This window comes from Mesoplodon bidens (assembly GCF_964165515.1).
Source record: "Mesoplodon bidens genome assembly, chromosome: 5".
Classification (NCBI taxonomy): Eukaryota; Metazoa; Chordata; class Mammalia; order Artiodactyla; family Ziphiidae; genus Mesoplodon; species Mesoplodon bidens.
The window spans coordinates 54,839,145-54,858,406 of NC_138161.1; the positions used below are offsets into that span (position 1 = coordinate 54,839,145).

The window sequence follows — 19,262 nt, forward strand, 5'->3', positions numbered from 1 at the left end:
AAAAACGACTCAGTTGTCCCACAAAGCCTTTCCTTCTTTCCTCCTCACTCTGGGAAATTAGGTGCAGTGCTCAGGTGAAAACTGTACACTAGAGGAGCCACAATAAATACAGAAGCTCCTCCACTGCTATGGGGGATTTAGGTCCAGGAGTTAGTTTTCAGATTTGGAATCACCACAAGTTCTAGTCCTAAGGGCTATCAGAATTTATTTATCATAAAATATTGGATATATCACATCTGCTGATTCTTAGTTCCTTAGCAATAAAATTAAGACATTTAATTTTGCAGCTTCGACCTCCCAAGAACTGTTATAAAACACTTCCATACTTCCAACTGATCACCAAAGATATCTAGACCAGCCACCAACATTGATCTCAGTCACTTTGTATCAGAGGCACAGGTAGATCTTTCCCAGGGAATAAAAATAGAATCTGGGTAATAAACTCTAATCATTCTTTCTCCTTTGTGCTTAGCCTAGTTTCACCTGTTCATAGGGTGCCACATTCAGAGGCCTTGCCCCCAGCACTTCAGACCAGAATTCCTAGTGCGAAATGGCTGCACCCAACACTTCAGCTTAGTGGGCCACGTGCAGAGATGCTGCGTGCACCCAGCGCTGCTATGTGGAGAGCAGGGAGCGGCACAGCTGCAACTAACCTGCAAGAACTCCACCTCCCCTCCCCACTGACAAGAATCCTATAAAGCAGCCCCACCTACGCCCTTGCAGGGAAAGGGTAGGCTCCAGAACATAAGCTCACACCTCTCCATCTTTTTTTTTTTTTTTTGCTGTACGCGGGCCTCTCATTGTTGTGGCCTTTCCCATTGCGGAGCACAGGCTCCGGACACGCAGGCTCAGCAGCCATGGTTCACGGGCCCAGCCGCTCTGCGGCATGTGGGATCTTCCCGGACCGGGGCACGAACCCGTGTCCCCTGCATCGGCAGGTGGACTCTCAACCTCTGTGCCACCAGGGAAGCCCCTCCACCTTTTGATCAAAGAATAAAATTTTCCTTTGCTTCTGAACCAAAGTCAGTCTTGTTCTATTGGCTCAAATGACAGTGGGCAGGAGGACCTTTTTTGGCACCCAACTCGAAAGGGTGGTAACAAAATTTTGTCGGCCACAAGGGGACAGACGGTGGCCTTTTTGCTTGTACCTATTCACTAGGCTCTGGGCTCATCCTGGCTTCAGTGGAAGGACATCGGGGGCTTTGGGAGTTTTGTGAGGATGATTGACTCTGATTTTTTTTTTTTTTTTTGCGGTACGTGGGCCTCTCACTGTTGTGGCCTCTCCCGTTGTGGAGCACAGGCTCCGGACACGCGGGCTCAGCGGCCATGGCTCACGGGCCCAGCCGCTTCACGGCACGTGGGATCTTCCCGGACCGGGGCACAAACCCGTGTCCCCTGCATCAGCAGGCGGACTCTCAACCACTGCGCCACCAGGGAAGCCCTGACTCTGATTTTTGAGTAACTCTGACAGGGCAGAAAGGCAGCAGCCTTCAGCCAAATTCAGAGCAACTCTGCCCAGCAACCCAATACCCAGGTATGGTGTCCAAATAGCCTGGCCCCCAGAGATATCTGGACTGTGCCCCCTTGAGGGAATCATACTGTGGCACTGTTGGGGATCAAAGACTGAAACTCACTGTCCATTGCATCTGGATGGCCTTCCTGTGGTACCAGATGCCTGGGAACAGTGGGGACCTGTGGACAAGAGGGAGGGATGGCAGACTTGCCCTCTGGCTCACCAGTAGTGCCATCCTCTTGACCCCTCTACAAGGCAGTAGTAGCAGCTGCACCAGGGCTTTATGCTCTCCTCACCAACGTCCAGGGGTCAACAGTAGCATTCTTTTTTTTTTTTTTTGCAGTACGCGGGCCTCTCACTGTTGTGGCCTCTCCCGTTGCGGAGCGCAGGCTCCGGACGCACAGGCTCAGCGGCCATGGCTCACGGGTCCAGCTGCTCTGCGGCATGTGGGATCCTCCCGGACCGGGGCACGAACCCGTGTCCCCTGCATCGGCAGGCGGACTCTCAACCACTTGATAGTCACTTTGGGTTTGGTAAAAGGAAGTGGCCAGCCCCAAGGGCCTCTAGGGAAGATTGGGTAAAGGCCCAGGTAATGAGGACTACCTGACAAAACGGAAGAAGGACAGTTGATCCAAGATCAGGGAAAGGTACCAGGGACGCCTGAGTGTGAAAGGGTCCAAAGGTAGGTATGCAGCTGGTTGACCTCTTCCAGTCAGCACTAGCTTCTCTGAAGTGCAGGGGAGCTCTGTGAGCTGCTCACAAGACCAGGAACCCCATTATCAGGAAGCCCTGTGAGCTGCTGGCAAGTACAGGAAACACCCACTGCCAGACCTCTCCTCCCCCACTGCTTGTGAGATGAACCTTGGGTGATTCTTTATCAACTGAGGTTCCACAGGCCCTCTTTCCCAGCAATCTGGGGAGTATCCCATGGAAATCCCTCATGTTTTATCTCTCACCACCTGGCGGGAAGTTTGAAAACTCCTCCTCTTCGGCTGAAAGGAGGAAAGAGAAGACCCCCTCCTGAGACAGCTGTGTCACTCCCTAATGGACCAGGCTGGTCAGGAACTAACGTGGCTAAGTTGCTCCGGCCCAAAGGCAGTCCCATCTAACCTGCCGTGGGATATTCCGACTGAGGAGGGACTCACTATCCCAAGCACAGGCCCTTACAAGTTCAAGGGAGAGCCCCAGTTACAGCAGAGTCCATGCTATTTGGATGCCTCCTATTTTGGTCTTTTAAGAAATCCATTAACATTTTGGTGCTGGTTCCAAATTTCCTGAAACAAAAATCTTATTAGGGTCAAATCTTTTGGCATTTGCATGCCAACAAATCACTCCAACCACCCTCTTTGGTAGTTGGACACCCTGGCTCCAATCTGGCTGAGAGATGGGGAAAGCTGGCCCATTGATGGGTCTCTAAATTATAGCACCATTTTACAATTGGACCTGCTATGCCAGAGACAAAATAAATTGGATAAAATTCCCTATGTCCAGTTTTTTATAGCCTTCTATCAGAACAAAGTTCTTCAAAAGGGATGTGGTTCGGGCTTCCCTGGTGGCGCAGTGGTTGAGAGTCTGCCTGCCGATGCAGGGGACGCGGGTTCGTGCCCCGGTCTAGGAAGATCCCACATGCCGCGGAGCGGCTAGGCCTGTGAGCCAGGGCCGCCGAGCCTGCACGTCCGGAGCCTGTGCTCTGCAACGGGAGAGGCCACAACAGTGAGAGGCCTGCGTACCGCAAAAAAAAAAAAAAAAAAAGGGATGTGGCTCTCCTCCACTGAGGTAATATACCCTGATTTGGGCCACAGGCCCAAGGAGCCATCTACACTAAGCAGGACTAATTACCAGCCACAGTCCAACAGCCCATCAGGAAAAGTACTCCCTTTGAGGCAGGAGAAGGAGAAGGAGTGTTCAGCCAGGTATACAATAATTTACCACTTCTGACCTGTATAACTGGAAGACTCATAATAAGGGGTTGAGGGAAGATCCATAGGAGTTCCTGAATCTGATTAGGAGAATCTTTCAGATCCATGAACCTACCTGGGCTGACGCCCAGAGCCTCCTCAATGTACTCCTAACAGGGGAAGAAAAGACCAGACAAAGAGAACAGAAACAATGCAGGTCATGCTATTTTCAGACCAGGGAAAGTGGTCCCAGATAATGAACCCAACTGGGACCACCCAGACAATGGAGAACGAGGTGAAGACAGAGGCTGACCCATTATAAAAATAAAATCCTGGGCTTCCCTGGTGGCGCAGTGGTTGAGAGTCCGCCTGCCGATGCAGGGGACACAGATTCATGCCCGGGTCTGGAAGATCCCACATGCCGCGGAGTGGCTGGGCCCGTGAGCCATGGCCGCTGAGCCTGCGCGTCTGGATGGAGCCTGTGCTCCGCAACGGGAGAGGCCACAACAGTGAGAGGCCCACATACAGCAAAAAAATTATAATAATAAAATAAAATAAAATCCTAAAGGGAATCCAGGCAGCAGGAAAGAAACCTGTCAATTGGAATAAGATAAAGGAAATCAATCAGGAGCCAACGGAAGACCCTCCAGGATTCCTAGAGCAGCTCAGGGAATGCCTCTAAATCTACTACCACAGCTCCTGAGTCATTGGAAGGGAATGCAATCCTGAGGTTACATCTCATTTTCCAAAGTGCCCCCAATATTAGGTGTAAACTTCAGAAACTGGAAATAGAACCAGATGCCCCTACCTCTAGCCTGGTCAAGGTTGCCTACTGGGTGTTTAATAACCAAGATACAGAGGAGGAAAAGTCAGAGGATAAAAAAGCCCAGAGGCAAGCCCACCTACTGGCTGTTGCCCTCCAGTGTCAACCAGTCAGCATGGGAATCTGAACTAACCACTCTAATGAGTGAGCCCCAGCCCCCTCAGGAAGGCTGAGGAAGCCAAGGAAACTGGGGCCCAATCATTGCACCATATGTAAACCAGAGGGACACTGAAAAGGAGAATGCCCTCGCCGCCCCCAAAGGGGGATGGAAATGGAAGATCCTGGTCACTACCCTCAAAGGCAGATGGTCCAAATAAATGAAGAATGACGGGGCCAGGGGGTTCTAAGCTGGCACTTCAAATGACCCCCAAGAGCCCCGGCTGACATTGGACATGGGGGAAAGCCTGTCAGTGCCACTTATTTGGCACCAGTGCCACTTATTTGATTCTGAACACCAGATCCAGGCAAACTCTCTCACAAGGGTTGTAAAATTATGGGGGTATCAGGGAAGGTTCAAGAACAGGCATTCGTAGAGCCATTAGAATGCAATTTGGATGAACATACTTTTACCTATTCCTTCCTGCGAGGAATGCCCTATATCCCTGCGAGGAAGAGGTATCTTACATAAATTGGGGGTCACCTAATGGGAGACAAACTGGAGATTGGCATCCCCTTAGACAAGGGCACAAGATGATAATGTGAATGGCTGAGGACAAACCTCCTGGGACAGAGCAAGTCCACCTCCTGGGAGTAAATCCTGAAGTCTGGGCCCAGGGATGGGTGGGAATAGCTGCAAGAGCCAGTCCCATGGTAGTACAAACGTGGACCAATAGAAAATAGTGTCCTCTCTATCAGGAGGCCTTATTGGGCATTGCCCCCGTTATACAGGGCCTAATCGACCCAGGCCTTATTAGACCATGCCAATAAGCCTGTAATACCCCTTTCTCCCTGTAAAGAAACCCAGTGGGGAATGTCGGATGGTACAGGACCTCAGGGCAGTCAGTGAAGTCACCTGGGATATACAACTAGTCGTCCCTAATCTTACACTCTGCTGGCTACTCTACTATACACTAGGACCTGTTATTCTGTATTAGATTTAAAAGATGTTTTCTCCTGTATTCCATTAGCCCCAGAGTCACAAGAAGTGTTTGCTTTTGAGTGGCAGGACCCAAACACACAACGAAAACAATTCTGCTGGACAGTCCTGCCCCAGGTGTTCAAAAATTTCGCCATCATCTCTGGGGAAACTTTAGCTAAAGACCTAAAAGATCTACACCTGGAGGAGGAAACCCTCCTCCAGTATGTAGATGCCATTCATCTTTCTCTGACCTGAAGCTTTCTCTTCTGAAAAACAACAAAAGTGTGACCAGGGATATATCTGAGCCATGGCAGTGAGCCTCAACATCAGGGTACACTTTTGCCTACAGACAAAAGACATAGACACTTGCATTTTTATGACAAATTTGATATATGACCATTATTCTCTTGCTAATATTTGGGCCATGTATCTTAAATTGTCTGCTGTCCTTTGTCTCCAAAAGGTTAGACAAATGGTGGTGCTCAGGGATATGAACAGTGGGCTAAGGCCTGGAGACAGCCAAACATATCTAACGGCAGCTGGGAGAAGCTCTACTCCTCTACCCAGGGTTATGACGGCCGACACCCAAAATCAGATGGACCTTCACCCCTCAGCTCCCCTCAAGAATGAGGAGCAGGACAAAAGACAGAGGAGAGATTTGTCACCAGCGAAGCTCATTAACAATTCCTGGGGAATAAAAATAGAATCTGGGTAGTAAAATAAAGTCTAACCTTTTTCTTTTCCTTTGTGCTTCGTCTAGTTTCACTTGCTCATAGGGTGCTGCATGCAGAAGCCCTGCACCCAGAGCTTCGGAGGAAAGTTCCTCATGCAAAACAGCTGCGCCTCAGCTCTGCGGACCGTGTGGAGAATATACAGGACGCTGCGATTCAAGATGGCGGCGGTGGGCCGTGTGCAGAGCTCTGCCCCTGCGTGTGATCTGCAGCGGGAGCGGCACAGCCCCGGAGAGAATTCGGTTCCCTCCCCCGCTCCCGCTGACAAGATCCTTAGAAAGCAGCCCCGCCCCCGGCCATTCCGTGGTTGGGCGGAGAGGGGGCGTGTACTCTAGAGCACTAGCTCACACTTCTCCTTTCTTTTCTTTTTTTTTTTTTTTTTTTTTTTTGCGGTACACGGGCCTCTCGTTGTGGCCTCTCCCGTTGCGGAGCACAGGCTCCGGACGTGCAGGCTCAGCGGCCATGGCTCACGGGCCCAGCCGCTCCGCGGCATGTGGGATCCTCCCGGACCGGGGCACGAACCCGAGTTCCCTGCATCAGCAGGCGGACTCTCAACCACTGCGCCACCAGGGAAGCCCTCCATTCTTTGATGAAAGAATAAAGCTTTCTTTTGCTTCTGAACCAAACTTGTTCTCATTCTATTGGCTCAAATGATAGCGGGCAGGAGGATCCTTTTTCGGGATTGTCTCAGGAGGGTCGGTTACAGAACTCCACCCCTGAGTTGATGGCATTTCTCTTGACTCACGCTCTTCAGTAGAAGTGAGTCACAAAATACTATGTAAATATTTATTAAAAGCCTAGGGGCATATAGGAGGCACCATGCTAGGCATAGTGAAGAACAAACCAGAGACCCTGACTTCATGGTTCATACAACCTGGAAAACCCTTCTAACTTTCATCTACCCAGATCTCGCTCATTCTTAAAGGTTCATCCTGAAACCTCCCAAGTCACTGCATTCCACTGGCCTCTCCCTCCTTTGATCCCTAATAATTAATGGCCTTCACTCTCAGCACTTCACATAGTCTAAGGTCTGGAACCAAACTACCTCGAAGCTCCCAGACCCCTTAGAAGCAAAACACCCACAAACAGGTATGGGAGCCAGAATAATCCTTCTCTTACAGTCAGGAATTTTAACCTGAGGTACTATTTATGGTACTATTTATGTCCATAAATGCCTGAGGGGGCAGGGGAGAGGACAAAGGTCTGTGAATCACCTAAAATTAGATGCAAAATTGTATGTATATGCTATTTCTTAAGGAAGCATGCAAAGCTTTCATAGGATTATTAAAGGAATACAAAAAAAAAGCTAAGATCTTTTGTTTTACTAGGTTTTAAGCAGTTATGTCACTTTCTCAATCATAACAGTGATCCTGGGCATCCATTTGATTTCAGCTCTACTTTCTAACAACAAAGAATGTGATTTCCAGAAACATCTCTTTTCTTTTGAAGTGCCGTTGAAAAATTTAAATGTGAAGTCCAATGGAGGTTATGATAAAGATTTTTTACCTATTCTAATATGTAAATTGCCCAGGAGCTTCAACCAGCTTGCTATCATTTTATACTACATCATGGAGGAGAAACTTGGGGACATAAATAGAATGAATGGTAATTAATTCTTACAAATTACAGTGAGAATCATAGCCATTAGTGCCAAAGACTGAAGCTGAAAATTATTGAAATATGTGTCTAATAGAACTGCTTTATCACTCTCAGCTTCTGTCATTTGATACTTACATTACATTCAGACCACCAGAAAGAGACCTCAAATTTCCAGAAAGAAATGGCCCAGAAAAACAAATTTTCAATCTTACAGTTAAGCATTCCTATATACCTTTTATACTCTAGTTGGCTTTTGTCATACAGAAGCAGTTGCAGCAGCAATACACATTTCTTGGCGGGGAGGGGTGGCAGGTGGAGGGAACCTTCAATAAATATTTAAAACAATGACTAAATACTTTTTCCCTTAGATCATAGTTGTAAAAGCCTAGGTTAAAAAGGAGGAGAAAAAAACCTTCAGTTCTATGATGATTGCCTTCCAGCATTTCCCATTTTGTGTGTAATCAGAGTGTGTAAGGAGGAATAATACATTTGGAAAGTTAAATGAGATCTTTGTAATCCAAACCCATACCGGAGGAAGGAGGAAGGTAGCTTTAAACAGAGAGAGCAAATGATTCTAAAAATCGAACTCCTGAAGGAAAAACACTGCAGAAATAGTGCATAATAATAATAGTTACAGTTCTTAAATAAGAGATATTATATAAAGTTAAAAATTAGATGTAATAAAATTTTTCATGTTAACCCTTATGACACTCCTTTAGTAACAGCACGTGGCATTATGCTGTTGTTATTGTTTCATTCTTATGAAACAGAATAGGAATAGGCCCAAAATAGGCAGAGAACAGACTAATAACAAAAGGAAAACTAAAGCCAAGGGATAAATACACACTTACTTCACACAGACATTGTCGCAAATTCCCTCAGAAACCTAAAATGCCATAATAACAGATGTCTTTCAAGGTGAGTACTATGAAGGAAAGCCAGTGCAATCTTTCACATTATAATCTTTAAAACTTTAAAGAAGATAGCTCCTTGGATATTGTAATCCAAAGTACTATACAGCATCATTACAAGTGAAAACCCAAACACTAAAACAGAAGTTTTCTTAAGTAAGGCTCTACTAATATATTAACAGACCCAAATAAGACAAGACTGCAAACTGTACAGTATTCATAATTAGAAGTGAGAAAATTAACATTCTTCCGTTTTTACACTTTATGATTTCTGTATTTGTTTACATTTTAAATCCCTGTTTCCTACGTGATCACGATGTATTCCGTACCTTTTAATTTTCAGGGTTCCCTCAATGAAGTACAAAGCAATTCAGGAACAAGACAGAAAGTTAACACTGGGCAGCACTCATCATATAATGATTTTCAAAAAGATCTGCTAAATGATATAAATTCAGTAAAACAGAAGTGTTTAAAAACTAACTCACTGGATTTATTCACTGGTTCCATTAAAGGAAGGTGAATGGTTAAGCAAAAGCACTTCTCTTTCGCTTTCTCTTCCTTTTTCGAGCCATTTATTTTAATGGCTACGTCAATTGTGCACATCAGGACGTATAAAGTACTGTAAAAAGAGTGTCAATCATCAGCTAAAGGGAGCAGAAGTTTAAAGGTAATATCTGAGAAGGGAAACCAAGAGGTGAACTTAAGAATTACAGAAACCGAGCAACCTAATATGATATATTACCAGGGAGAGCCAAGCATAACAGAAAGAACTGGAGGAAGATGACGGGGTGGAGACATTACATAAAATACTAATGTGTCCCCAGGGCTCTGGAACTAAATGGTGAAGAGTACGTCTAGATAAGCTGGAGAGAGTTCATTGTAAATTTGGAGTTCAGAATATAAGATGACATGAATAAAGAGATAAGTGCCTGTGTACCCAAGTTCATGACAAATGCATTCGCAGGCATTTCCACAGAGACTTGGAGAGTATGCTGATTACCTGCAGTTCCCTGGAGGCCTAAAAAACTTCATATGTTGCAGGGGGGCAGTATGCTGGGTACCTTAGTCACCTGTAGGATCAGTGCCATTAACACCACTGCTGTTACCATCATTTACCAGGCTCTCTCTTATCCACCCCGTAGCTGTTTCCAGGTTCATAATTACCTCCATCTGCCTGATCTCAGTTTACCTCTCATGCCACTTAACTGTTTCAGGTCTTCAGGGAAGAAATTATTAAATCCCTAACCCAAAATGCTAAATGATCCCTCAGGAACTAAAAAAAGTTATCATAGATTACCCTTTTTTTTTTTTTTTTGCGGTACGCGGGCCTCTCACTGTTGTTGCCTCTCCCGTTGTGGACCACAGGCTCCAGACGCGCAGGCCCAGCGGCCATGGCTCACGGGCCCAGCATGTGGGATATTCCCGGACCAGGGTATGAACCCGAGTCCCCTGCATTGGCAGGCGGACTCTCAACCACTGCGCCACCAGGGAAGCCCCATAGATTACCTTTATGAAGCAAGCAATATGTTCCCTAGCCACCCATAGAAATAGGCGCAGGAGGGACCCGCTGGATACCTTGACAAACATTCACAAGTCCATAAATGCATGCATTCATTCATTCACTGAATAAAGATATACTGAGCACCAACTATATGTTAGGCTTTGTGACACTGGAGACACAGAGTTGAAAAGCAAGTCTCTCCCCTCAAGGAGCTCCCAGTCTAGAGAGGACATAGGCACACCAACAATAATGATACACTATGCTGCCGGCTACTGGGTAGGGACACAGAACAGGTCGGTGGCGCTGGTAAGATCACAGGGAGAATCAGAACAGGACAAGACAAGGAAAGTATTATCACGATGTCTCCTAAAGGATGGGTAGAAGTTTGACTGCAGAATAAATATATGGAGGGCCCCATGAGCCATAACTACTGAAGCCCAAGCACCTAGAGCCCATGCTCCTCAACAAGAGAAGCCACCGCAATGAGAAGCCTGCGCACCACAACAAAGAGTAGCCCCCGCTCGCCACAACTAGAGAAAGCCGCAGAGCAATGAAGACCCAATGCAGCCAAAAATAAATTAATTAATTTAAAAAAAAACAAAGGGCTTCCCTGGTGGCACAGTTGTTAAGAATCCACCTGCCAATGCAGGGGACACGGGTTTGAGCCCTGGTCCGGGAAGATCCCACATGCCACAGGGCAACTAAGCCCATGTGCCACAACTACTGAGCCTGCACGCTAGAGCCCGCGAGCCACAACTACTGAGCCCGCATGCCATAACTACTGAAGCCCGCACGCCTAGAGCCTGTGCTCCGCAACAAGATAAGCCACCACAATGAGAAGCCCACGCACCACAACGAAGAGTAGCCCCTGCTCGCTGCAACTAGAGAAAGCCGTGCAGCAACGAAGACCCAATACAGCCAAAAATTAATTAATTAATTAAAAAAATATATATGTATGGAGGGCATTCCAGAAAGAGACCACACAATTTTAGTTATAGTGAAACATTAAATTATCATTACCAATTATCAAAATTATCATTCCATCATTTCCTCAGAGGTGTTCATCATATTCTTTTTTGTTGTTGTTATTATTCATTTTTCTGTGAGTTTTTATTTTTTTTAACATCTTTATTGGAGTATGATTGCTTTACAATGGTGTGTTAGTTTCTGCGTTATAACAAAGTGAATCAGCTATACATAAACATATATCTCCGTATCTCCTCCCTCTTGGGTCTCCCTCCCACCCTCCCTATCCCATCCCTCTAGGTGGTCACAAAGCACCGAGCTGATCTCCCTGTGCTATGCAGCTGCTTCCCACTAGCTATCTATTTTACATTTGGTAGTGTATATAAGTCCAGGCCACTCTCTCACTTCCTCCCAGTTTACCCTTCCCACTCCCCGTGTCCTCAAGTCCATTCTCTACGTCTGCATCTTTATTCCTGTCCTGCCCCTAGGTTCTTCAGAACCATTTTATTTTTTTTTAGATGCCATATATATGTGTTAGCATACAGTATTTGTTTTTCTCCTTCTGACTTATTTCACTCTGTATGACAGACTCTAGGTCCATCCACCTCACTACAAATAACTCAATTTCATTTCTTTTTATGGCTGAGTAATATTCCATTGTAGATATGTGCCACATCTTCTTTATCCATTCATCTGTCAATGGACACTTAGGTTGCTTCTATGTCCTGGCTATTGTAAATAGAGCTACAGTGAACATTGTGGTACATGACTCTTTTTGAATTATGGTTTTCTCAGGGTATATGCCAGTAGTGGGATTGTTGGGTCGTATGGTAGTTCTAATTTTAGTTTTTTAAGGAAACTCCATACTGTTTTCCATAGTGGCTGTATCAATTTACATTCCCACCAATAGTGCAAGAGGGTTCCCTTTTCTCCACCTTATCCAGCATTTATTGTTTATAGATTTTTTGATCATGGCCATTCTGACTGGTGTGAGGTGATACCTCATTGTAGTTTTGATTTGCGTTTCTCTAATGACATCATATTCTTTTGGCATTGGTTTCAAGTGATTTTTTTAAAATAAATTTATTTATTTATTTTTGGCTGCACTGCGTCTTCGTCACTGTGCGCGGGCTTTCTCTAGGTGCAGCGAGCGTGGGGTACTCTTCATTGTGGTGCATGGGCTTCTCATTGCAGTGGCTTCTCTTGTTGCAGATCACGGGCTCTAGGAGTGAGGGCTTCAGTAGTTGTGGCACACCAGCTCATTAGTTGTGGCTTGCAGGCTCTAGAGCGCAGACTCAGTAGTTGTGGCGCACGGGCTTAGTTGCTCCATGGCATGTGGGATCTTCCCGGACCATGGCTCAAACCCGTGTCCCCTGCATTGGCAGGCAGATTCTTAACTACTGTGCCACCAGGGAGGTCCTCATATGATTTTAAAGTGTTATCATAAACATTTATTGACACCACAGAATGGAAGTGGCCCCCTCACCTCATGTGTCACTCTAACCAGTTTGCTTTATCAATGTCACTTGGCTTTACCACTTCATGAAGCTGATAGTGTTGCATCACTGCATCAGGCTCTGCCTATCTCATCAACACCATACCTTTGTTTTCTGCTCCATCCCTGTCGTGATCTAGCACAACAGCCCTGATTTCACTCTCATTCTCTTCTACTCCTCATGGCTAGAAAGAAAGAAAAGAAGAAGAAAACAGCTTTGTTACTTTGTGTAACATTGGGTTAGAGCTCTCTCATTAATACATTCTTATCCCCATGGGTCAGACACCCTGGTCAAATCAGAAAGACCTTCATGGTTCCTGTTTTCTCAGTCTTTTACCTCACTCTGCATGTAACAAGTGATATTCAGGTGGGGGGGCCCAAGTTCTGGTAAACCTGGTCCTCAAATTTTGTGGGGGAAGAAGACTCGCAATAATTTTTCATGGTCACAAGCACTAAGGGTACACGAGTAATAGTAGATGACTGTAGGTGTAACATAAAGGGTACAAATAATGCCCAAATGCTAGCAGGATAATTATAATTCTACCCCATTCTCTCCCAACTTGAAAAAGCATATTAAAAAAGATGTAGATCAGGGTGATTTTATATAGATAATCAAGACTCTACCAGAGGGACTTCCCTGGTGGCACAGTGGTTAAAGTTTGCCTGTCAATGCAGGGGACACAGGTTTGAGCCCTGGTCCAGGAAGATACCACATGCCACAGAGCAACTAAGCCCGTGTGTCACAACTACTGAGCCTGCGCTCTAGAACCCACGAGCCACAACTACTGAGCCCACGTACCATAACTACTGAAGCCAGTGTGCCTAGAGCCCGTGCTCCACAACAAGAGAAGCCACCACAATGAGAAGCTCATGCACTGCAACGAAGAGTAGCCCCCTCTCGCTGCAACTAGAGAAAGCCTGCACACGGCAACGAAGACCCAACGCAGCCAAAAGTTAATTAATTGATTAAATTAAATAAAGTCTCTACCCTAGGGCCTTCCCTCATGGTCCAGTGCTAAAGAATCCACCTTCCAGTGCAGGGGATGTGGGTTCGATCCCTGGTCAGGGAACTAAGATCCCACATGCCACGGGGCAACTAAGCTCGTGAGCCACAACTACTGAGCTCACGTGCCTCAACTATAGAGCCTGCGTGCCACAAACCACAGAGCCCACGCACCCTAGAGCCTGTGGGCCACAACTACAGAAGAGAAAACTCGCATGCCACAACTAGAGAGAAGCCTGCACATCGCAACAATAGATCCCACATGCCTCAACTAAGATCCCGTGTGCTGCAACTAAGACCCGATGTAGCCAAATAAATAAATAAATCTTAAGGAAAAGAAAAGAAGACTCTACCGTAATTAATTTATAGTTAACTTACTCAAACACCAGCATTTTAAACATAAATAAGATTATCTATTATTAGAGCCATCTCTCCATTGGTTATTACATGCCAGGCTGTCTGACACCATAGCTGGTTTTGCTAGCTATACTAGCTGTACTAGGAGACAGAATGCCAGTTTGTTTGGCCTTGTTTGCTGCATTCTGGTGTCCTAATCCAAATGCTTTATCTGCATTTGTAGATTTTGAACAGTGAGCAGCACATGCTTTATGTCTTGGTCATATGATGGTACAGTGGCCTCTTTATTGAAGGAGAGGAATAAAAGGCAGAGTGAGAGATGGGGAGAGCAGAGCTAAAGTTTAAAACTCTTCACCATTTCCTCTTTCATTTGAAAGGAGAGTAAGAAGAAGATGGTCAGAGAGGAGCAGGAAAAGAGTTTACAAAGATTGAGCACTGTTAATCCTCAAAACTACTCTATGGAATAGGTATTGTTATTATCCCATTTTACAGTCTTGTGAGAAGTTAGTAACTTGACTAAGAGCACAGAGTTAATAAATGGGAGGGCCTTGAACTCTAATTTTTCTGGGTCCAAATACCATTCCTTTAAAAGCCTGCCTCCTGAAGGACATTTTTCCTTGGTAAGAGTCAGTAACTAGGCTCCAGTCTGCCATGTTATTTTACTCCTAAATGGCTCCACATCTCTGGCAGGAACATGAAGAGAGGGGGTCAGCTCATTTCCCGTTATTCATTCACATGCTGACTACTCTCACAACTTGACCCTGATCAACAGGCTGGTATTCTCCCACTACAGCTTTTCACTGCCCAACAAGCCCCAAATAGGCTGAGGCTCCTTTCGTTAACATTAATAGGTAAGTAATTAGAAACCAGACAGGTTTATGTTTGCATCAAATCTACTAGATTAATTTTTGTTTTATAAAAATAATCAGTATACATAAATATTTTTAGTTGAAAATTTTTAAGTCTTTTTTTTATTACAGTTGTTATACTTTTACTACAATAAGGCAAGAATAACCTCTAAATGTTCATGTTTACTTTCTCGAATTAGAGATAGTTTAACTTCTAAAGTCTTTACAAAGTTCTGCTTCAATTAGCTTTGATAAATAAGCAAAAAATTAGTTTTTTCATATTTCTAAAAATTTAATCAAAATGAGTTTTTTAAATAAATATATAGTGTATTTTTTCTAAAAAGTGAAATGTCTATCTTTCTCTTGAGTTGACAAATATATATTTTTATCGTATTTGTTTGTGTGGCAGTAGAGGAAAAACACAAGGACCCTGGAGCTAGAATGTGAGGATTTGAAATTTGACTCTGCCCATTTTTTAGCAGAAAAGAAAATTATTTGACTTCTATGAATCACAGTTAAATAAGCTAATATTTAGAACAATGTCTGGTATGCAGCCAATAAGACTTAGCTGTTATTAACCCGAAGGGAGTATTTGCTACAAGCAATCCCTCTAATTTAACTGGGAATTCCTGTAAAGCAAGAATACCTAATCTACAAATTGCCTCCAAATGTAATGAAATTTTAATACTAATTTAACAATTAATGACGATGATATAACAGTACACTTTGGAGATATTTAATTAAACATTTATTGTTTCAATCTTGCAGATTTTAGTATTCCGAGCCCAATTTTTTTTTTTCCCTTTCTGGCTCTAAAATATTTATTTTTATTGGTTCCTTGAAATTTCATAGGTCCTAAGCACCGTGTCTGTAGTGCTTGATGGATAAAATGGCCTTGGCCAAGGTAAATGGGACAGCTTTGAACACTACCTTTTCTGGCTCCAAATATCTTTCTGTGATAGGAACATTTTTTCTCAGCAAGAGTTTGGAAAGGTTTCTAGAAGTTTCAGAAAAGTTACTAAAGAAGGATTCAAAGATAGGACAGTAAAGCAAAATCCCAGATATCACTGATGAGCCAAAATTCTTAAATTACTTTTGCCTAAATTCAGAGTTTATATCAAAACCTAGGCTGAAGCTGGCCCTGAATTTAAGCATAAATATGAGAAAGAGTGATTTAGAAGAGGGTTGGAACTGGCACTGATCCAAGAAGGAATATCTTCTTTAATAAAGTGGGACTACACCTTGACAGACATGGTTATCATGTCATTTTAATTTTCCAAATTGCCTTGCAAAAGCAAGGGTGGGTAAAACTGATACCTTAGCACAAGCCAAGGCAATGGCACTAAGCTACCAATAGTGATTGTATTCTTCACCTCCACTCAGAGAGAGAAAAAAAAAAAAAGAATGCATACAAGAAAAAGCCAGTTTAGCTCTAGAATGTCCCTGATGAAGCAGTAAAAAGTTTACATTTTATTAAATCTCAACCTTCAGTATGTCTTTTTAATATTAAATGTGATGTAATGAGAAGTACACATGAAGCACTTCTGCTGCTTACAGAAATATAATGGTTGTCTCCAGGAAAAGTACTTATTTGAGTTACAAACTGAAGTAGCTGCTTTTTTCATGGGATATCATTTTGAAAGAAAAACTGGCAGTAAACTATGGTATTCATATTTGGGTATTTGACAAGCATTTTTGCAAAAAAAAAAAAAGGATATAGAGAGCCTGTCACTTCAAGAGAAACAACTAACAAGCTTAATAAATTTCAAGCTTTTCAAGCTAAAATTAGAATTTCGGAAAATTTTATCTGCCACCATGAGCTTGGCCTCTTGCCAATACTCAAAGATTTTTCTGGTGAGACTGGTGGTGATATTAATGAATGTGATATTTTGATATTATATAATAAAATGAGTTACCATTAGAAAGATCTGCATAATTCAGTGAATCATTATTTTCCAAATGACCAATGCATGATATTACACATCTATTAAAAATGGAAGATAGACCAATGAATTTTAAGGTAACAGTATTATTCTGTTGTAAGATTACACATTGCACTTACCTTCTAATCAATTATCATTTGTCAAATTTTGGTGGAGTAGCAAAGAATAAAGACCTCAATGATCTGAAAAGGCCATTAAAATACCCTCTCCATTTATATATCTCTGTGAGGCCATAATATCTTCATATACTTCAACCAAAACAACATATCACAACAGATATAATGCAGAAGCAGATATGAGAATAGAGGTGTCTTCTATTAATCCAGGTATTCCAGGTATTTAAAATATTTGCAAATATGTAAACAATGCCACCCTTTTCACTATTTTTTTCTTTTGGAAGATATAATTATTTTTTCATAAAAATATGTCATTTATGTTAACATGTTATGGGTTTATTTTTTAAATAAATTAATATCTTAAGAGTTTCTTAGTTTTAACCTCTAATATGGAATATCAATTGATATAACTCACATAAACAACAGTTCTTCAGTGTTCAATTTTTACGAGTGAAAAAGAGTCCTGGACCAAAAATTTTGAGAATTACTGCCCTAAGGTTAAATATATTCTAAGCCAGCAGCCATTTTGACATCAGCATCAGGTCAGCCTATGAGGGATTCCATGCAATTGCCCATTATTTCACAGAGCTCTCCAGTTGGACCACCCTGTAAGAAGCTAATCATCGAAGGGTGCCTACTATTGCCCTTGATGTTCTCCATAGGGCATTCTAGGATGCCACCAGAAAAATAGTAAGAGAAAGACCGTTTCATTCTGACATTGTTTCTTTCTTTAATTTTGGTCAGGTTTCCCAACACCTTGTCTCTTGTTTCATTATGAAAGATGTACAAACTTCACACCAAAAGGATAAATGCTGGGGCTTCCCTGGTGGCACAGTGGTTGAGAGTCCACCTGCCGATGCAGGGGACACGGGTTCGTGCCCCGGTCCGGGAAGATCCCACATGCCACAGAGCGGCTGGACCCATGAGCCATGGCCGCTGAGCCTGCGCATCCGGAGCCTGTGCTCCGCAACGGGAGAGGCCACAACAGTGAGAGGCCCGCGTACTGCAAAAAAAAAAAAAAAAAAAAGGGTAAATACTGCTGCTGGGCAGATGTGGTATTCAAATTTCTCCAGGATCAGACAATCTCTTAAAAATGCTTACCAGAACAGGGAGATCATCTGGGTGCTTTGTGGCCACCTAGAGGGGTGGGTAGGGAGGGTGGGAGGGAGACGCAAGAGGGAGGAGATATGGGGATATATATATGTATAGCTGATTCACTTTGTTATAAAGCAGAAACTAACACACCATTGTAAAGCAATTATACTCCAATAAAGACGTGAAAAAAAAAAAGCTTACCATACATGTAAGAACCAGCACCCAGATTCAACTAGATATCCAACTATGATTTCCTATGATTGTGATCAAGATGACGTAAACGCTGATGAAGAAGTGAATGTTATAGTAATGCTCCAAGATATTAAAACTGCCCAGATTGAAATCCTCAGGCAAGTGACTGACATTGTGGGTCCAGCACCAAAAATCCAGGAAAGGACTGACTTTTATCCGAAGCAAATGGAGGTACTGGAAACCAGAATGAATGTTAGTGAAGACAGTGCACAATAACTAAAGATATCTTCTCTCTGAAGGAAGACATTGATGCTTTAAAGAAAAAGGTGACAGAATTGGAAAACCAGAATTCTTGCTCCAATATACATTGTTTAGAGGTTCTGGATAGAGAAAAGGATAAAGAGATCATAGAACTTCTTCACAAACTCATACAACCAGAAACTTTGAAGAACACACTGGCCTCTACAGACTCCTGAAATCTCAGCAGAACCAGAGAAAGTGCCCAGTTATCCCAAGGCCACTGATCATCTTGAGGAATAAACAATTTCTCCCCAAATTAAAGCTCTGAAGAAAAGTAATCATTAAAATGCCTTAAGGGGCTTCCCTGGTGGCGCAGTGGTTGAGAGTCCGCCTGCCGATGCAGGGGACACAGGTTCGTGCCCCGGTCCGGGAAGATCCCACATGCCGCGGAGCGGCTGGGCCCGTGAGCCATGGCCACTGAGCCTGCGTGTCCAGAGCCTGTGCTCCACAACGGGAGAGGTCACAACAGTGAGAGGCCCCCCCAAAAAAATGCCTTAAGAAGCTTTCAAAAAGCAAAGTCAAATATTTGTATTTACCCAGACTTTAATACATGGATCAAGCTAACTTTTGTCCGTGGAGGAAAGTAGAGATTTTTCCTCAGTGCAACCAAGTTAGAGAAATTCATCCAGTGGCTTCTTTGTAGGCCAGCCATCCCTCCTGAGGAACCACTAGTCATAACCTAGGGATATCGTCCACTCACTGGGCCTATTGTAAGCTTGACCACAATCTGTCTCTCTGTTTTCAACTATATTTAGTCTTTTTGGTTTCTCAAAAGAGGAAGTAACTCGACTACAGAGTAATTTTCTGCTTTGTTTGGTACAAAATAAATGTAACCTGGCCATTCCAAGCATTCACACATCTTTGTGGTTGCTGTGAACTCCTTGGTAGTTAGC

At 43.7% G+C, this 19,262-nt stretch overlaps 1 protein-coding gene across 1 annotated transcript; it reads left to right on the plus strand.

The window, feature by feature from the left end:
- Positions 1-6,096: 6,096 nt before the first annotated feature.
- CCDC54 (coiled-coil domain containing 54) lies at positions 6,097-18,609 on the plus strand (the record flags this gene model as incomplete). The annotated part of the gene is given in 5 exon segments (XM_081235332.1): positions 6,097-6,369; positions 8,897-9,007; positions 18,091-18,334; positions 18,337-18,542; positions 18,544-18,609. Coding segments are annotated over 5 exon segments (900 nt in total).
- Positions 18,610-19,262: the final 653 nt, after the last annotated feature.